Genomic DNA, 18,518 nt, shown 5'->3' on the forward strand with positions numbered 1-18,518 from the left:
CACTTTATAAAAATAGAATAAAGGCTGGAGTTGTTTTATTTGGAAACTAGCTCAGTATTTGACAACATAAATGTCATTAAATATTTGTGAAGTGAATAAACAAGAAATAAACAACCCAATGCACTACTACCATTCAGCTCCTTATTATGTGCTAAGTATTTAAAATTATATATAATAAAATGGAATACACTCAAACTGTTTTTTATTTCTACTAATAAACAGTGAAAGGCTTATTTACCTAAGAATCTCCAATTTAACAAAATAGAGTTGGACTTTCACAAACTAATAATTTGGCTAATGATATTCTGTAACTATGACATTTTTAATTTTTTATTTCTGAAATTAGAAAACAAACAGAAATGCAAGTTTAAAGTTTCTTTGCAATAAATAAGGCTACATGTACACTACACTTGATTTGAATAACTTTAACTCTCCCATAAAGTTACTTTAAAAAAAAAATTTTTTTGAGAGAATGAAGGTGAAAAAACAGTAAATAACTATAAATGTTCTTCCACTTCAAAAACTATCTGACATCTGAGCCAGAAGACTTTCTGCATTTATCAGTGACTTCCTCTTCATGTGTCATAGAAAGAGTTCAACATGCTTCACAAAATCCATTACATTTTAAGACCGTTTCCAATATATACTACCATAAATCAAGAAAGCCATTTATTCAAGGTTACTTATGGAGAATTAATCACACAGAAAATTTTAACAACTTCTTTTTTCAAAAATTAAAGTACTTTACTGTTCTTGGCATTCCTACATATAATGATGTGGATTCAAAGAGTGAAAGCACTGAGGGAATATAATTAAAATTCATGGGTTAGACATAAAAAATAATTTTAATACACAGAATTCTGTGACAAATATTAGAAAAATCAGAATATAAACACAACGTAATCTCATTTGGATTTGTCCTCTGCTTAAGTGGCAGCATATAACATAGAAAGTTGTTCCAAAACAACTTGTGTGCACTTGATAGAGCCTCAAAACACATGTGATCAAACAATCTGAAAAGTGAGACCAAGAGAACTGTGGGCACTAAGCATCAACGACAAAAACTCATGAATGTCTATATTCCTACTGACTTCTAAAACCTATCTTCTTAATTTCAAGGGCAAGTTTAATCAAAAGAGAAAAATAAACAGGTCAGCTCCACAACATTTACAGCCTTTATTGACAGGATATAGCCATTATGCCAAAATTCAGCCATCAATACACAACCTCATTTCCCATCTAAAATTAATGAGAATATATTTTACTTTAAATGGGACACAGAGGCAAAAGTGCCAAGAATAAAAGTATAACCTTAAAGTCTTAAATTCACACTTCAAATATCAAAAGAAGCAATTCCCAAAATCATGAAAACATGAAGTAACGACACAGAAAAAAAAAAGGACATTCAGTCATTTCATTTTTTCTTATATACAGTGAAAACAGATGTATTTATAACTTCAGCCTTCAGACAGCATACTTCATAAAGTCATTATTCATTTAAAATAGACAAATGTTTACAAAGAACATTTAACTTAAATTTCATAGTTGCTTATAAAATGGTACTTGAAAGATTGACCTACATAAGAAAATAAAAGTCCTGTCAAGAGACATGATAGACTATAAATATAAAACATACCACAATGTTAAAAAACTTCATAGTACTCTATAGGAAAATCAATAAAGATAACTTAATCTTTCTGGGGGAAAAAAGTATTTAGCATTACAAATTTAACTGTAAACTTTATATATGAACTCAATAAGGAATACATCTAAACTTTTCATTGCCACATAATCATCACCTTTTTTGTGTAAAACAATAAAAATGATGTACTTTTTGAACACGCGCACATCAAAACCAAAATGTTAATTTTTACTTTTTCCTTTATTGGCAGCTTTGGATGCATTTTTAGGTTTTGGTTCCCAGAGGGCATTTTTTACAAATCTTGAAGCTGCACCTTTGTCCAGCTTGCCAGCCTTTTTCTTGTCTGTGATTTCCTTGACTCTGTTCATGTATACTCTGATTCTTTCCTTAAAGACAAAACAAAAAAAGAAGGCGATAGATTTATTAAGCTGCTCACCACCACTAACTTTATTATACTATACCTCAGTTAAACTCAATAGATAGGTATTTATTGCCTGTTGAGTGGAGCTAGTAAATTCAAGGGAATAGGATAAACTTGCTCCATGCCCTTCTAGAGTTCATAGTCTGGGGGTATACGGACATTAAAAAGTCATTTCAGAAGTGTTCTCAGTGTTTCCAAAGAGGGAGAACTATACTAAGATATCACTACAAAGATAAACATTGAACTGTTTATATGTGGTTATACATTCTTTAATTTAGCATTAACCTAAATCCACATATTAACTCTTATTTACCTGAAGTCTACCATCTAAAAGAGAGCTCGCATATACTTGCAACATATAAATTAAACTCTCTTAAAATTTTTCTAAACAGGAAATGGATGAGGCAGGATTTATTTATTTTATGTTACCTTCTAGTGACACAATTAAAATAAGCAGAATGCAAATGCAAGATCTTTTATTCAATTTCATAACCGTGATTGATAAGCACATATTTCCTAATGACATATACAGTTCTAATCAGACTTAACAAGGTGAGAAACATAATAGGTTGCCATACCATTAAAATCTTCTGAGGCCATTAATCAGAATAAAGAGCTATTCTATACTTCAATTGGAGAAATAAAGGTGATGAGAGCCATAAAATAGCACAGTAAATGATTGATCACTGCTTAAAAGCAAGTTTCATTAAAATAATCAAAATAGCTATATAAACATACACAAAAATTGCAGAACCTTAGAAGTCTTTTATTGTAAAAGACTGACAACCCTGCTCAAAACCCTCTCAAGGCCACCCATTTCTCCCAAAGCAAAAGCCAAAGCCCTCACAAAACACACCCACTCCAGCCCTGCCTCAAATGACCTTTGTCCAAGACCCACAGCCACTCCCCACTCCTTCCTGTCAGTTGAAATGTTAACCCTGTGAACAGGCCGTGCCATTACCATTTAACGTGGCATCCTATCCAAGCACGCCAATCTCCCCACCATGTGCTATGTTTACATTTTTTTTCCCGTAACATATACTTTCTAACATACTATATGTTCATAGATGTATCATTTGTTTGTTTATATTAATCATTCGTCTCCCTCCACTAGATAGCCTGGTGTCTGCCACAGGGCAGGGATATTTACCGGCTTTAATTACTGAGGAATCACCTCACTTGGAAATGCCTGGCTCCTAACAGACACTCAAATATTTGTATGAATAAATTGACTATTTTCAATGCCTTTCCCTATTCACGATGGATCTCTCACACACTAATTCTGTGATCAATTAGTGATGTCTGTCACAAGGTCAGAAAATGAGAATAGGCTTATGTATGCTTTTTATTTGTCAACCCTTGTCCAGAATATGAATGTACTCCTCCATAAAATGAGTTCTGAGGGAGAAAGAAGACAGTTGATTTATCCTTTTCCAAAGACAGAACCAACTATTAAAATACTCCAAATAACTTTGTGTTAAAGGAAAAAAGAGAAATTTTATAAATGTAAAGTCCATACGTATTAGAAAGTTGAAAACAGATGACACAATGCATACTTCTTAGGATTTAAAGTCAGTATCACTGCTCAAATCAAAATCTGTATATTACATTGTTTTATACTTTTGCTTTAAGTATTCTTCACAATTTCTGTATTTAAAAATAAATGTATTTTTCCCCCAAGAACTTTAAAAGAAGTCTTAGTCTACACATTAACAAAATGAAGAAAACAGATCTGGTTTACCCATTTTTTAAAAAATAAATGACCAAGTACTTCCAAGGTTGTATGTAACATAAGACTTGAGAACAATAATACAGTGTCAAGTATATTTCACATATATATTTACCTTATATTTTATAAACACAAATAAATATATTAATATTCTTATTCATAAAGCCAGGTCGAGGAGGTTACCATAAGTTTGATTTCAATTTTTTCTCTTCCAAATTGAATGATTTAATTTAATTTTTGAAGTCAGCAAATCTCTAAGATACCAGACCTTATATACTGTACTTATACATCTAAATGGAATACAAAGACAAACCTCGAAGATTTATTACAGGTTGTAAATATGTCACTAATGCGGAATTACTGGACAGTACACATACAACTGGTGCCAAAAAAGCTTTTAGCTTTGTTGCTGAACTGGATTCTTTACTGCTGAGAAAATGAATTAATGGAAGAATTGAAAAGGTGGGGGAGAAACTTTCCCGTCTTTGCTAGTAAATCAACTAGAATATACTTTTAAGAATTGTGTAAGAGATTTTTTTTTTTTTTTTTTTGTTAAAGGCAGTTGTAGAGATGAACAGGATTTCAAGAATTTATAGGAAAAATAATATGGAAGTTATAAATAATTACTAGAATCGTAACATTTTCCCAACCAGAGATTTATGTAATTGGTATTCCATATGGAACACCAATTCTCTGACAAAGGTAAGAAAAAGAAAAACTAAACACATGATGAAATCTGACTCACTTTTATAATTTCAACTCTAAATAATTTTGTCCTCCACAATTAGTGTGATAAAGGCACTGTGACGAACTTCAGGAATACTACAACAAACAAACATGCAAAGTAAAAGGAAATCCACTGTAATCTTACCAATTCCTGCTTTACTGGATGTTCCTTAGGATTAACTCCCTGAGTTGCCAAGTAAACTACAAGAGAAAGATTTCATGAAATAAAATGGTGTGTATGTTAATTAAGAACATTCATTAAAGAAACTCTAGTTACTCACTGAAAAAGTCACACAAGAGATAGATTAAATCTTATATTATTCAACTGCTATGTAATAATAAATGTATGTGTGGCTCACAGGTATGTGGTATTCTGATTTAAGAGAAATAAATATCTGACTATTAAAGTTGTCATAAAGTATAATTGTATATAAATGGCTAGCATTTAAAAAATAAATCACCTTTGCCACAATAAATAATTTGCTTTCTGATTAACTCCAAAGTGATATACATACCCCAGAACATTGAATTTAATGTGTAAGCAGAAACTAAATCCACTTTTGCTTGTTCAAGTGGGTCCAACTATTAAAAGAGAGAAAGAAATAAAAACTTTCAGCACCATCACGTAATATTTTAAACTTTCACCAGGCTCAATGTATCAAAGAAATGTTTTTTTCACTTCCTATAATCCAATAACCAAATAATCTGGAAATAATTTGCAAAAGAAGTTTTGTTAACCCGTGATTTTTCCCCACAAATTTTCAATTCAGGGTACCATCTTTAGTTAGACGAGGAATGTGTATAATCCAAGAAACATTCTTTTGAATTATTTTAATTTCAGGAGTTACGATCTGGGCTTTGTATGTCAAAAGTAATTTATCAATATAAACATGGTACATGATGCATTTATGTATAAGAAGCAGGCTAAAATGCTTAGGCACTACCAAAGACAGAAAAAACATAATGAGATTTGTTTTCGACTGTCAAAGTCAATTTACTCTTTTTGTCCTATAGGCTTTCCAGAAACCCTGATAACATCATTGTAATACTTAAAAGGCCAATGATAGAGTCTGTCAAAAAGAATACTGTGAGTGCTCCTTTTTTTTTCAAAACCAAATACAGTCAAAATAAAAATATAGTTAAGAGGTATTTCCTAAAATTGTTTTGTATTTTTCCCCTAAAAATACCTAAACACTTATAAAATTTAAATAAAAGGGGAAAGGAGCATATATCATTAATCTATTTCTTCTTCTATGTTTCCTACCACAGCACTTGGTTTTATGAATTTCATTTTTAGAAATTATGTTTTTTGAAGTACCTTCTGCAACAACTCATTTCTAGAAACAGACATCATGGTCTTCAGCATCTCATCTACGGCACCAATAGAATTCTCAAATGTTGATAAATACTCATGAATTTCTGTTGGATAGTCTTCATTAATTTCCTCTGCTGCCATTATGAACAACTGGAAAAAAAGTAAATTCTTAGAATTCATACTGGAGATAGACGGCTCTTCAGTTTACAAAAAAAAATCAATAGGTCATATCATATATTTCAAAAGTGCTAAAAGAGTTAAAACCTGAAAATAATTAAACAACTCTTAGAATATAATTCTAGAGCAACTACATTCAAATTTGCCCTCTTCTTAAGTTGCCAGGGAACAATTGGGGGATGGGGGAGACAGAGCCACCCAAGTTCACTAACAATACATACATCAGGTTCTCCATGCTTTTCAAGAACTAAAGACATGACTACCAAACATGGAGTAGCAACAATCAAAATCCGACATTTAAAAAACTTTCTGTTGAAGTTAAAGACCAAGCAAAGCAATGAAAGTGTGGTAAGTATATCCCCTAATGCTTGCTGAAAAAAATGATAAGCAAAGCTCTTCTTTTTGAAAAACTTATATATTTTAGCCCTTCTAAATTTAGGCGTTGATCTAGCAGCATGGTATATTAAATTAAAAAATGGGAAATCCTAGATCTAAAATATCTCGTGATTCTTTATCACTAAAATCATTTTCAAGCCTACATTTATATTTATATATATTCCTTAAGCTTATTTAAAATATTAATAAAATTCAAAGAGTCAACAAATCACATAAAAACAGAAAAGAAGAAACTTGGGAGAAATAAACTATATGGTTTTCATTTAGGCTAGAGCATACCTTGACAGCCCATACTTTTAAAATTCACATTTATATCATAATATGTAATATCAACGTGAGAAAAAGCAAAATCCACATCAATGTATTTCTGATGGTATCTAAGACCAAATTTCAGAAGCAATTCTAAGCCATATGTACCATCTTTAGGTTTAAAAACTTTTAATAGCTGAAAATAACTATTTCATTACATAGTTAAGGAGAACAGCAAGAAAGTGTAAAATAGCAAATAGCACAACAAAATTGAAGGAAAAAGACTTGGGCTTTGCATCTTGCTCGATCACTGACTTTGTCACCTGACATAAATCACTGAATCTCCCTGCGCCTCAAATACCTCATCCATAAAATCAGGCAGTTGGTCTAATGATCTGTAAAGACCCTTATAATTCTAAATGTTACGACTATGTCATTTAAGTTTAAAAAGTTCTATTTGAATATTTAGTCACAATATATCAACATTTCTATTCAATGAGTATATGTATTCCACTGAGACATCTGGGTTCATTTAAAAAAAAAAGTGAAGTCCACCTGACTATCACTAGTCGTGCTGCAAAGTTACTATCCAACTACTGTGTAACTAGCAATTAAACAAAGAACTGTAATAAAAGAAAACCACACAGGAAAGAATGGTGACTTCCTATTTCAAAAGGCTGACTGGAAATCCGTATTTGCCTCCCATTCTTCCCAAAAGTCTCTCCAAAAATGACAGAAGAAATGTAAAAATAAGTCCATAGTAATGCTGGAAGCCAAGAGGGGCACATACCCATCAGTACACCTCAACAGTAGAAATTTTTGCAAGCTAAAGAGCAAACAGGATCAGACCAATAAGAAACACAGCCAAGGAGCCTGCAATCCCTTACAAACAAAAGAGGAGAATCTAGAAATAAATAACCCAAAAATGAAGGGCAGTAAGAGCTGGGCCATGCGGGCTGAAAACAGCTAACCCAATTTCTAGAGCTGTGAAAAGACTGCTCCAGCATCTGCTGCCCAGATAAAGGTGCAAGTGCAACGGACACAGTGCAAATATAGACTCATTATTTCTTCTCTTTTTGTAAAATCTTAAATCAATAAATTTGAAAATATGAATAAAAAGAATAAGGTGCTGGGGGAAAAAAATCAATTATTAAAACTAACCTAAAAAGAAGTACACAAACCAAATAAATACATTATTACCATAGGGGGAAAAAACTGAAAATAAATCAAAACATCTATCCTCCAAAAATAGCCAAGCCTAGAAGATATTATAGGTTATTTCTTCCAAACCCAAGAAATAGTTAATTCCTATGGTATTTAACTGGTTAAGAACACAGAAAAAGATGGAAAACTTACGATACCTATTTCATAACATACACAAAAGCTCCAGATGAATTTAAAAGAATAAACATATTAAAAGATTATATAAAATATTTATATAACCCAAAATGAAACCCAAATGCTATAAAAGGAAATGGCTGACAGACTTTACATAAAAACTGGAAAAAAAAACATCTATATAGTAAAAGTATAGCATAAGCAAAGTTAAAAGAAACAGCCTGGGAGAAAATATTTGCCAAAATATAACAAAGGCTTAGATTATACAGAGTTCCTACAAAGCATAAAACAAATTAAAATGATGAAGACATAACCCATCAGATTGGCAATAATTTTAAAGATTATCAAAGTTCAATGCTAGCAAGGGTATATACACTAAAGATAGAATATAAATTGGTACAGATTTTTTAAATGCACATGCCCCTTAACTCAGGAAATCCTCTGGTCTAAAGAAATCGCACACACGCATAAAAATGTATCAAAATGAAGTCCTCAAACTCTTTGCATTTCCTCCACTTTATCTTGCATCAATTTTTCCCTCTGCTGGATCATTATCTATAAAGCTCAAAACATTTCATTTTTCCATCTTAGACAAGAAACAAAAGAAACATCTTGACTTCATATCCCACTACAGCTAAAGCCCCATTTTAGAACAAACTCCTCAAAAGAGTTGCTTACACTAACAGTCCCAATTTCTCTCCATTCTTTCTTCAATCTACTACAAACAGGTCTCCTATTTCTCACTCAAAATTGCTTTTTTCAAGGTCACCCACAGCCACATTGTTAAATTCAATGGTCAAGTTTCAGTTCTCATCATTTAACATCCTTGACTCCCTTCATTTGGTTTCTAGGGCATCACATTTTCTCCGTTTCCCTCCCACCTCACCGGATGATTTCTTGGTCTCCTTCACTGCATCCTTCTCACATCCTCAGCCTCTTACCCCTGAAATGCTCCAAGGGCTGTCTGTCCTTGATTCTCTTTTCTTCTAATTTACTCCCTAGGTGAGCTCAGTGCTTTAAATTATAATAAACTCAGTTTGTATCTCCAAGTTTGTATCCCAGCCCTGCCCACCCCACTGAACTCCAAATTTACGTTTACAACCCGGTACTCAATACCTGTGACTGAACATTAATAGATTCTCTAGCAGAAAGTGCCCAAAACCAAATTCCTAATCTTGCTGGCTGTAATCTTCCCCATCTCATTTCATGGTTAACTCCGCCTTTCCAGTTGTTCAGCCCTAAAATGTCGGAGTGGTCCTTGACTCCTCTCTCACCCTATCTTTACAACATATTCAGAATCGAACTTCATCCTATCACCTCTACAGCTGCCACCCTGGTCCAAGCCAGGCCAAGCCATCTTTGTGCCTTGCCTCTATTGTTGCAATAGCCTCCTAAATGGCCTCCTTTGTTTCTGACCGAAGTTTATTAGAAAGAAAATGAGTGGTTATTCAAAATCTAAGTCAGATTATGTCATACCTCCACTAGGAAACTTCCAAAGGCCTGCCCCCTCACACAGAGTAAAAGACAGTCTTTACAATGCCCTATGAACCCACCACAACCTGCCCTCTTGGTTGCCTCCCACTCCTCCCCTCGCTCAGTCCCTCCTGACTCAAAGGCATCTGCTCCGCTCACATCAGATGAGGCGTGCCCCTTCCTCAGGGCCTTTGTACTAATGTCCCCCCACCACCCCAATAGCTTCAGACCTTTACTTTACCTGCCAGAGCTTTACTTGTCATCTACTGGTAAACCTTTCCTGACCACCCTATTTAAAATGCCCACCCTGCCCATCACACCCTGCACTCCCTATCTCTTTCTCTACCTTACAACCCTCAATAGCATCTGACATATTTATTTCATTCGTTTATTGTCTGTCCACCTCCAAAGACAACTACCTGATGAGAGCAGGAATTTTTGCGTTTTGTTCACTAGCACTACCTGGCAGTCAATAAACACGGTGAAAAAATACACTACGAGTATAACAAAATACTAGAAATAGTCTAAACATTCATCAATTGGAAAACAGCTGGAAAAAAGTCATAGAATATTGTATATAGCACAATGTGTGTAATATTTGCCATTTGTGTGTTTTTTAAACCTGTATCTGTAGATATGTAGAACAAGATCTGGAAAGAGACATAAAAAATAGACATTCTCTCTGAGAAGGGCCAGGAATTAGGGAGTCGGATGAAAGCAGACTCATTTCTTAAACTCTTTATTCTTTATTAAATTTTATTTCAAAAAGCATGTATTAAATTTGTAATAAAAATAATCACGAACTTTAAAAAGGCATATTTTAGTAAAGTACTTTGGCTTTTAACAAATACTGCAAGTATAAAAAACACAAAAAGGTCTTTATTTAAATGTAAATTTTTTCATCCAATTTTTCTATTAGAAAATATTTTCCCTCTCTAGAATCATAACGGGGATTTTTGCTGCAATTATTCCCTGTCCCTAAGCCCCAATAAACAAGTAGTTATTTATTGTTAAAATGGGTTAGGGTGAACACTGACAGTGAGGCAGTAAGTAAGAATAATTACCCTCATTAACTCTGAACTGAACCACTTGCCATTTACCTAACAAAAAAATAAAGGCAAGGCAGACTAAAATATACACATTCTTCCATTATCAGAAATTCCCCCCTAATTCAAATGATTTCTTCTAACATTTTATATACACAATTCCCGAATATTGGTTCCTTCTTCAGGAAAAGTTTGGGAGGGAGCTGCAGAAACTTCCCCCAGTTCCCTTTGTTACTGGGACCCCAGGGTGAACCAGCGACTGTCTGGTATGAGCATTGGAACTCCACCACCTAGAGCCAGGTGCTATGTTAGCACACCAAACAAATTAACTCACCTGTTCCTACAAACAAGAAACCGAGCCACAGTGAATTCCAATAATGTGCCCAAGGTAGTACCCAGTAAAATGTCCAAAGAAGAGAAACTAGAAAAGAACTCACCCACCTTTGCTTCTCACTCCCCTCCGGGGTTCTGTAGGTATCCCTCACCCCTCCACTTACTCCTTCTAAAGCTGCAGAGGTGGAAACATGGAAGAGGACAGGAGAAAATGTGCTTCTCTTCATCCTTCAGGAAGATCTGACTGCAACTAAGGGGCAGAGGTGGGGAAACCCTGCCCAGTAATCCCTGCAGGGTGTCATTTCTGCTCGGCTCCTCTCACTGGTATGGAAGCCATAGTACCCACAGAAGAAGAGGGGTGCACAGCATCACACACAGAACTGAACTCATGCCCCTACCTCCTCCCTTCAATTCTCTACTTCAGGGAGGTCAGTCCAGCCAGGAACCTGGGAGTAACCGCACTCCTTCCTCAGACCCCAAATCCATTCATTCTTGTCAGTATCGCTGCCTATCTCCTTACACCACAAGCTTCCCCCCCTCTCACTGACTAGATTATTTCGAGAGCCTGAGTAGTCTTCCTACTGTCAATTTTTCTCCACTCTCAATTTTAGAATGCTACAAAATGATTTTTCTATAGAGATAGTCTGGCCATGGTACAGCCCTGCATAAAATGCTGCAATCGTTCCCCACCACTTTGAATATGATTTCCAAACCCCTTATAGGATGGGTGCCAAGGCCCTTATGATGTGGCCCTTGCTTGTCTGATGAACCTTAGCTTTCATGGCTCCCCTCTTCCAGTCCTGAAGTTATAGCTGTGACGGCAGTTTTCCAAACGTGCCATGCTCAGTCACTCTAATCTTTCACCCTCTGAGTACCACCCTCCCATCTGTCTGAATAAACGCAACTACAAGCTGCCGTGTCACTTAAAACACTATCTGGTACCATCTGTTGATCTACTTGACTTCCCTTTGACTGTCCACTCCATGAGGGAGCTGCGTTATACTGGTGACACACCAGTGGCTGACACATAGAATGATTCTGTCTCAATTTGCCCAGGACAGCCCCAGTTTAAACCTGTTGTTTTAGCCTGCCCTCTGCTCAGCTCCCCATTTCTCCCCCAGAATTCCCAGTCTGAGCAATCCATGATATGGTTGCCCTCAACAAAGTAGGTCCTCTGACTCTCACAACCGCTCCTCACCCCATTTTGTCAGAGAACAGGAGAGTCAGAGGAGTTGCTCTGGGTACCAGCCAGGGTTCAACCAGAGCAGCAGAACCAGCAGGAGGTATATATGAAGAGATTACCAGAAACTGTTTCACACACTTGTGGTCTGGCAAAGCAATTCTGAAATCTGCAAGGTGGGCCTTGAAGGAAGGGCATGCTGGAAAACTCCTGGCTACCAGCTGAAGCTGCTTTTCAGAGCTGAAATTTCTCGTGTCAGGGAAGTCTCAGCTCAGCTTCTAAAGCCTTTCAACTGATTGTGTCAGTCCCACCCACCCAGTTTATCTAGAATAATCTCCTTAATTTAAAGTCAACTGATTGTGGATGTTAATGACATCTGCCTTTAGAGCCAACAGCTAGCATGGTTTTCACTGAATATCTGGGGGCTGCCGCCTAGCCAGGACGGCCCCTCACGAGACCATGACTCTCCTTTAAGCCACCAGCACTACAGCAAAGAAAGGTGCACTCCTGGGATCCCAAGTTGACGTTCTGACAGCATTTTCCTACAACAGCTTTGTTATTCCTGATTGTCAGGTTCCCAAGTAACAAAACTAGACTTCAAATTACAGCTCACAGATGTGGAGGAAATGACTTTTTTTTTTCAAAATACCATTTTGCAGCCCCAATGAAGTTATAGATTTAGGCAAAGATCACAAACAGATAAAAGTATGACGGAAGTTTTAAGAGGGGTGAGAGTGACAACACCTAAATACATGGTTCTACTCGTATCTTCAATCACTACATGTTGGACAAACACATGTTATGAACCTCCTCGTGTGAAGCAATATGATGTACCCAGCACCATCTGTGTAGCATTTCCAACTCCCCCAAAACGTTGAATCTGAATCTAACTGAGCTTTTAGAGCCAACTTCCATTTCACAGGAAATATGGAGGATAGAGAAACAAGTTAACACCGCCAGAAAGAAAACAGACAAATCTGAAATGAGAAATACTCTGTAGGACAACTGGCCTGGCTTCTGTAACAAGTAAATGGCATAAAGAAAAAAAAATTGTAAAAAGGGAGGAGAGGTAGAAGAAGAGATTAAGGAGACTTACAAGATATAACAACCAAATGTAATGTAGAGACCTTGGTCAGATACACAAGTGTAAAAAGATACTTTTGAGAGAAAAAAAATCTGAATATGGATTGGGTATTAGATAACACCAAGAAATTACTGATAATTTTTCATCTATGAAAATAACATTATAGGATTTATACCTGAAAATATCCCTATAATTTAAAGATGAATACTAAAATACATAGGGGTAAAATATATAACATCTTGAAATCGCTTTTAAAAAGCAAAGTTAGTCTTCATGGATTAATTACACTTTGAGAGCAAAGATTTTTATAAAATCTATGTATATTGTTCCTATAGTGAAATTAGATAGCTAACTCACAAATTAACTTTTAGAATATAACTCAGCTCATAAATTGGGGAACAAGTCAATAAAAGTATAGTCTAGAATACTTAAGCAGTTCTATTATATCTTATCTCATTCCAAATATAATTGGGGTGAGTGGGAAGATAGGTTACTGGGTACTACCACTTTGGTGACAACTGCTAAACAAAATTCATGAAAACAAGACAGAGCCAATGACTTCAAATGAAGTTTGTCTTACTAACATTTCCAACAAAGTCTGACATTCAAGGGTGTCTAATTAAGAATGTAACAAATTTCCTTCTTAAAAAAGAAAAATGGTGATGTCTTGTATCTTTACCTGGCCCTTATAAAGATGTATGCACGAGAAAATTAACAAACCAAGTTTAAAGTCAAAGGAAAAACTAGGGAAAAATACATGCAACATAAAGACAGATAAAAGGAGCTTCTAAAATCAATTTAACAAAAAACAAACAAATTAAAAAAACACCATACAACCCAAAAGAAAAATGAACAAAGAAAATCTGCAGTTCACAAATAAAGGAATCCAGATGTCCAATAAGCATAAAGTTACTCGATCTTATTCATAATTAAAGAAACATAAATCAATGAAACAAGATGCCATTTTTCATGTCAAACAAGCAAAAATTAAAAAGATTGATAGTCCCTAGTATGGTCAAAGGTGAGGAGAAACAGCCTCTCATTCACTATTAACTGAGAGTAAAGTGAGCATTTTTGTGGGGCAATTTGACACTATGCTTCAAAATTATAAATGTACAAATTCTTTGACCCAGAAATTTTACTTCTCGAAATGTGTATTTTCATACAAGATAATGTTCAATGACATCCACTGCAACACTCTTTAAAACACTGAAACATTAAAGCAGGAAACCTATGTATCCATTAATAAGGACTAGTTAAATAAATTATGATATACTCATTCAATGAAAAACTCTGCAGCACTGAACAAGTATAAAGTAGAGCTTAGATTCCTTAGATATATTAAAGTGAACAAAAATTGAAGAACACCATACATAATACATCCCATTTGTTTTAAAGAAAAAAGATATATGAGTGTGGAGGCATACTTGTATATGCGTGTTAAGTTTTCTTAAAGGCTCCAACTCCTGGAGACCCTATGAATGAGTGATGCCCACACTGTCCTGTCCTCAAGTGCCAGGCTCAGCTCCCGTGGACTCATGCCTATGGCTTTTTATGGAGTCATTCCATCTCATATTTGGTCATTTCCTGCTGCCTCCTGTTTTTCCCTAAATTATTGTCTCTTCCAAAGAACCCTGCATTCTCATGATGTGCCTGAAGTAGGACAGCTTCAGTTTTGTCATTTTTGCCTCCAATGATGGTTCACACTTAATTTGCTCTAGGACCCACTTGTTTGTCTTCCTGGCGGTCCAAGGGATCCATAGAGCTCTCCTCCAACATCGTATTTCAAATGAATCAATTATTTTCCAATCAGCCTTCTCCACGGAAAAAGGAAGAGAGTAGGGATAAGTAAAGGAATTATCAGGCAACCAAGCAAGGACCCAATTAAGGTCAGGCAACTGAGAGATGACCCAACTGAGATTGGGTAGCAATAATTTGTGTCTTCTGTGAATGTCTTCAGCAGTGTTCAATAGGCCTGGAACAAGAATGGTTACCCAGGAGGAACTGGATGGTGGGCATAGAGGGAAGATAACGACATGCAAAAGCATCTTTAAAACAACTGACTGGGAGAGAAGTAAGGATTTTCCCTCTGATTGGAATACCCCTGCCCACCCTTCTCCCCTGTATTTTGGTCCTAGTGAAACTTGTTAATCCTTTAAACCCACAAGTGCCCCCTCCTCCATAAAAGCTCCCATATCATCTAAACAAAAGTAGTCTCTTCTTCTTTGCTCCCAAGGTTTTCCATAGTTATCATACTTGTGTATCCATCAATAATACTCCTTCTTGTGTATCTTGATAAATCCAAGGGTGTCAATCCTCATTTTACTTGATCCATCAACTGTATTTGACAAAATAGAACACACCACTTCACCCTGAATTCCACTTTAGACTCTCAAAATTGTCCTTTTTCCTTACTAGCTGTTCCTTACGTCTTTTTTGCTGGGTCTTCATCTTCCCAAACCTATGATGGCTAAAATGCCTAAGGACTCAGGTCTCCTACTGCTTGTCTTTTCTGTTTACATTCACTCTTTTGGTGACTGCTTCCAGTTTTGAGATTTTAAATACCATCTTTTCACTGACAACTCCCAAATGTTCTTTCCCAGCAATGACGTCCCCACGGAATTCCAGACTTAACAGACTCAACTGCCTACTCAACATCTCCACTTGGATGACTAACAAACATCTCAAACTTAACGTGTCAGAACTGAACTCCTAATCTTCCCCCACAAATCTGTTCCTCCCATAGTGTTCCACTTCTCAGTTAATAACAATTTCACCCTTCTGGTTGCTCAGGCCCCAAACCTTGACAATCATCTTAACTCTTACAACCCACATTCAATCCATAAGCAAATCTGTTAGCTTTACCTTCAAAATACATCCAAAATTGAACTGCTACTCACCACATTCACTTCTTTTCACCCGGTGAAGCCACTATCATCTCATCTGAATTATCACAACAACTTCCTAGTAAGTGTCCTGGCTTTCATGAAACTACCCTATCTCCAGCAATCTGTTCTTCAGGCAGCCAGAATGACCTGTTAAAAATCTGAATCAGATCATATCATTCCTCTGTTCAGAACTTTCCACTGGCTATTTACCCACTAGGCTATTCCTTCAAGGCAAGATTAATGTTGCATGACATTTGTATCTTCACATGACTAACACAATATCTTACAACATATTAGCTACTTAGTTCACTATTTGTTAACTGACTAAAACCAATGAAAGTAAACTAGAACCAAATTTTGGAGAATCTTAATATCGGATTAGTTTAGACATAAATATTAGAGTCATCACATAGATCAAATAGAAAAACATATGATAATGTACGTTCTGGGTCTGTTTCCATCCCTATGCCAAGTAGAGTTACACGTAATTATGTACTAAGCTAGATAACAAATCCAACATATAATTCTTTTTGGAACTAGAGAGACATCTGTAGATGTTGCAACCAGAATTCTATTATTGTAATGCCTTTTTTTGCACTGCATTATCTTAGAATATAATACTGAAATGTACATACAACAATAACAATCAGTAAATACTGCTGTCTTTGGCAGACAGTCCATGTTAGTGTCACCTGTAATTCTCCTTCAGACTTACAGTAAAATCTCTGAGAAAAGATAGATTTCCTCGTTGTAAAGCTGTTAACCTCTAAAAACAAATTTATCCCAGTCTGATGATAGAATAAAATATAACTTGTAAAGATTGCTCAAGATTGAGACGAATAATTACATCAGATTATAATTAATTTACTTCTATTGTTTAATTCTAATGTTTAATTTGAAGTGTTTTCCAAATTATAAATATAAAGCAGCAAAATTACTTTCCAAAATCCATGGGATTTATTATATTTTCTCATCTCTAAAATAATTATAATAGTACCTAGGACTCTTTTGACATTAAATGAATAATAGAGGCAGCCAGATGGCTCACTTGGTTAGAGCACAAGGTCTTAACAAAAAGGTTGCAAGTTCAATTCCCACATGGGATTGTGGGCTGCGCCCTCCACAACTAGATTGAAGGACAACGACCTTGGAGCTGATGGGCCCTGGAGAAACACACTGTTCTCCAATATTCCCAATAAAAAAAAATAAATTAAAAAAAAGAATAATACAGGTAAAGCTATTGGAACAGTGACTGGCTCAATTAGCACTCAATATATTAATAATAAAATGATCAAATACCCTAATCCAATGTGAACTATTTAGAGCCATACTTGAAGGGTCAACTATTTGGAAAGAGTAGCTAACAGATGTTAAGAGTCATTTAAAAAGTTAACAGCAATTGAGAAACTATCACCTCTGAATTATAATATATACAACACAGCTATTTGCAGGAAATTGTAACAACTTTGACTGAAAAATTTTTTGTGATTATGTTGAAAAACCGTTGTCCAAATGTATAGATACAGAGAACATTTTGATGGTTGCCAGCTGGGAGGGGGGTTAGGGGTGAATGAAAAAGGAGAAGGGATTAAGAAATACAAATTGGTAGTTACAAAATAGTCATGGGGATGTAAAGAACAGCATAAGGAATACAGTCAATAATATTTTAATAACTATGTATAGTGTCAGATGGGTAACGGATTTACCTGAGTGATCACTTCGTAAATTATACAAATGTCTAATCACTATGTTGAAATGAAACTAATATTGTAATTGAAAATTATTTTAAGTTATTTAAGAAAATGGAAAAGAAGAGGAAAAACCATTGTTCATGCTGTCATTATTTTATCTTTCAACAACGAGTTCTATCATTTCAACCAATCACAAACAGTTCTATGAATTTCAATAGCGATTATCTGGTTATTTTCAGATCCAACCTCAACATACGGTTAAGTCTCAGTTCTGACAGTCACATAGTCCAAATGTTAACAAGTGGATAGCAAACATTCATTGGGGCAGATGCATCTTTATCAAGCCAAACTGAATTGCAGTCAACAAACGGGAAGCCATTAAAGATCTTTTCAAACAGCGAACAGAAGTTTGAATCACGCTGGGCCATAAAGTAAACTTTCCTGGGCCATAAAGTAAAACTACTTTCTTGAGATTATCCACTGCAGATTGCGACTGAAGGTCGAAATCAGCCCACCATCACAGGTGGGCTAATATAGCAACTGCAGGAAGTTCGTGATCATGGATGTAATCGATAAAAGTGGATGACATAGGAAAGTCACTCGTCTACATCTTTCCCTTTGGCCTTCCGTTTTAAACATGGCTTGAAGGCAGCTGAAAATTAATTGTAAAGACATGTGCTTTCAAATTTTCCGCCTTCCAGGATCTGAGAGGCGGAACTAAGGAGCGAAGAAAAAGCGCCAAGGCCAGACTAACAGAGACGTGAGGTGCCCAGCCAGGTAAGCCAAAACCTGCAAGCAGCCACAGGGCAAGTGAAGGGGGGGTCCTGCAA

General features: G+C 35.6%; 1 protein-coding gene across 3 annotated transcripts in view; it reads right to left on the reverse strand.

The window, feature by feature from the left end:
- Positions 1 to 1,157: 1,157 nt before the first annotated feature.
- The window catches only part of C1D (C1D nuclear receptor corepressor), a 44,322-nt gene continuing 26,961 nt past the window's right edge, over positions 1,158 to 18,518 (reverse strand). For 2 of the 3 annotated variants that reach the window (XM_074332079.1, XM_019718201.2), the window contains 4 exons: positions 5,837 to 5,983; positions 5,034 to 5,100; positions 4,664 to 4,719; positions 1,158 to 2,028 (listed from right to left, as the gene is read on the reverse strand). In XM_074332079.1, coding sequence (XP_074188180.1) covers positions 1,864 to 2,028; positions 4,664 to 4,719; positions 5,034 to 5,100; positions 5,837 to 5,974 — 426 coding nt within the window. In that variant the 5' untranslated portion in view covers positions 5,975 to 5,983 and the 3' untranslated portion in view covers positions 1,158 to 1,863. Of the gene's footprint in view, positions 2,029 to 4,663; positions 4,720 to 5,033; positions 5,101 to 5,836; positions 5,984 to 16,009; positions 16,145 to 18,518 lie in introns of those variants that run through there. The other variant, XM_019718208.2, reaches the window with a different exon arrangement.

Source organism: Rhinolophus sinicus, linkage group LG05, assembly GCF_036562045.2.
Source record: "Rhinolophus sinicus isolate RSC01 linkage group LG05, ASM3656204v1, whole genome shotgun sequence".
In the NCBI taxonomy this organism is placed as follows: Eukaryota; Metazoa; Chordata; class Mammalia; order Chiroptera; family Rhinolophidae; genus Rhinolophus; species Rhinolophus sinicus.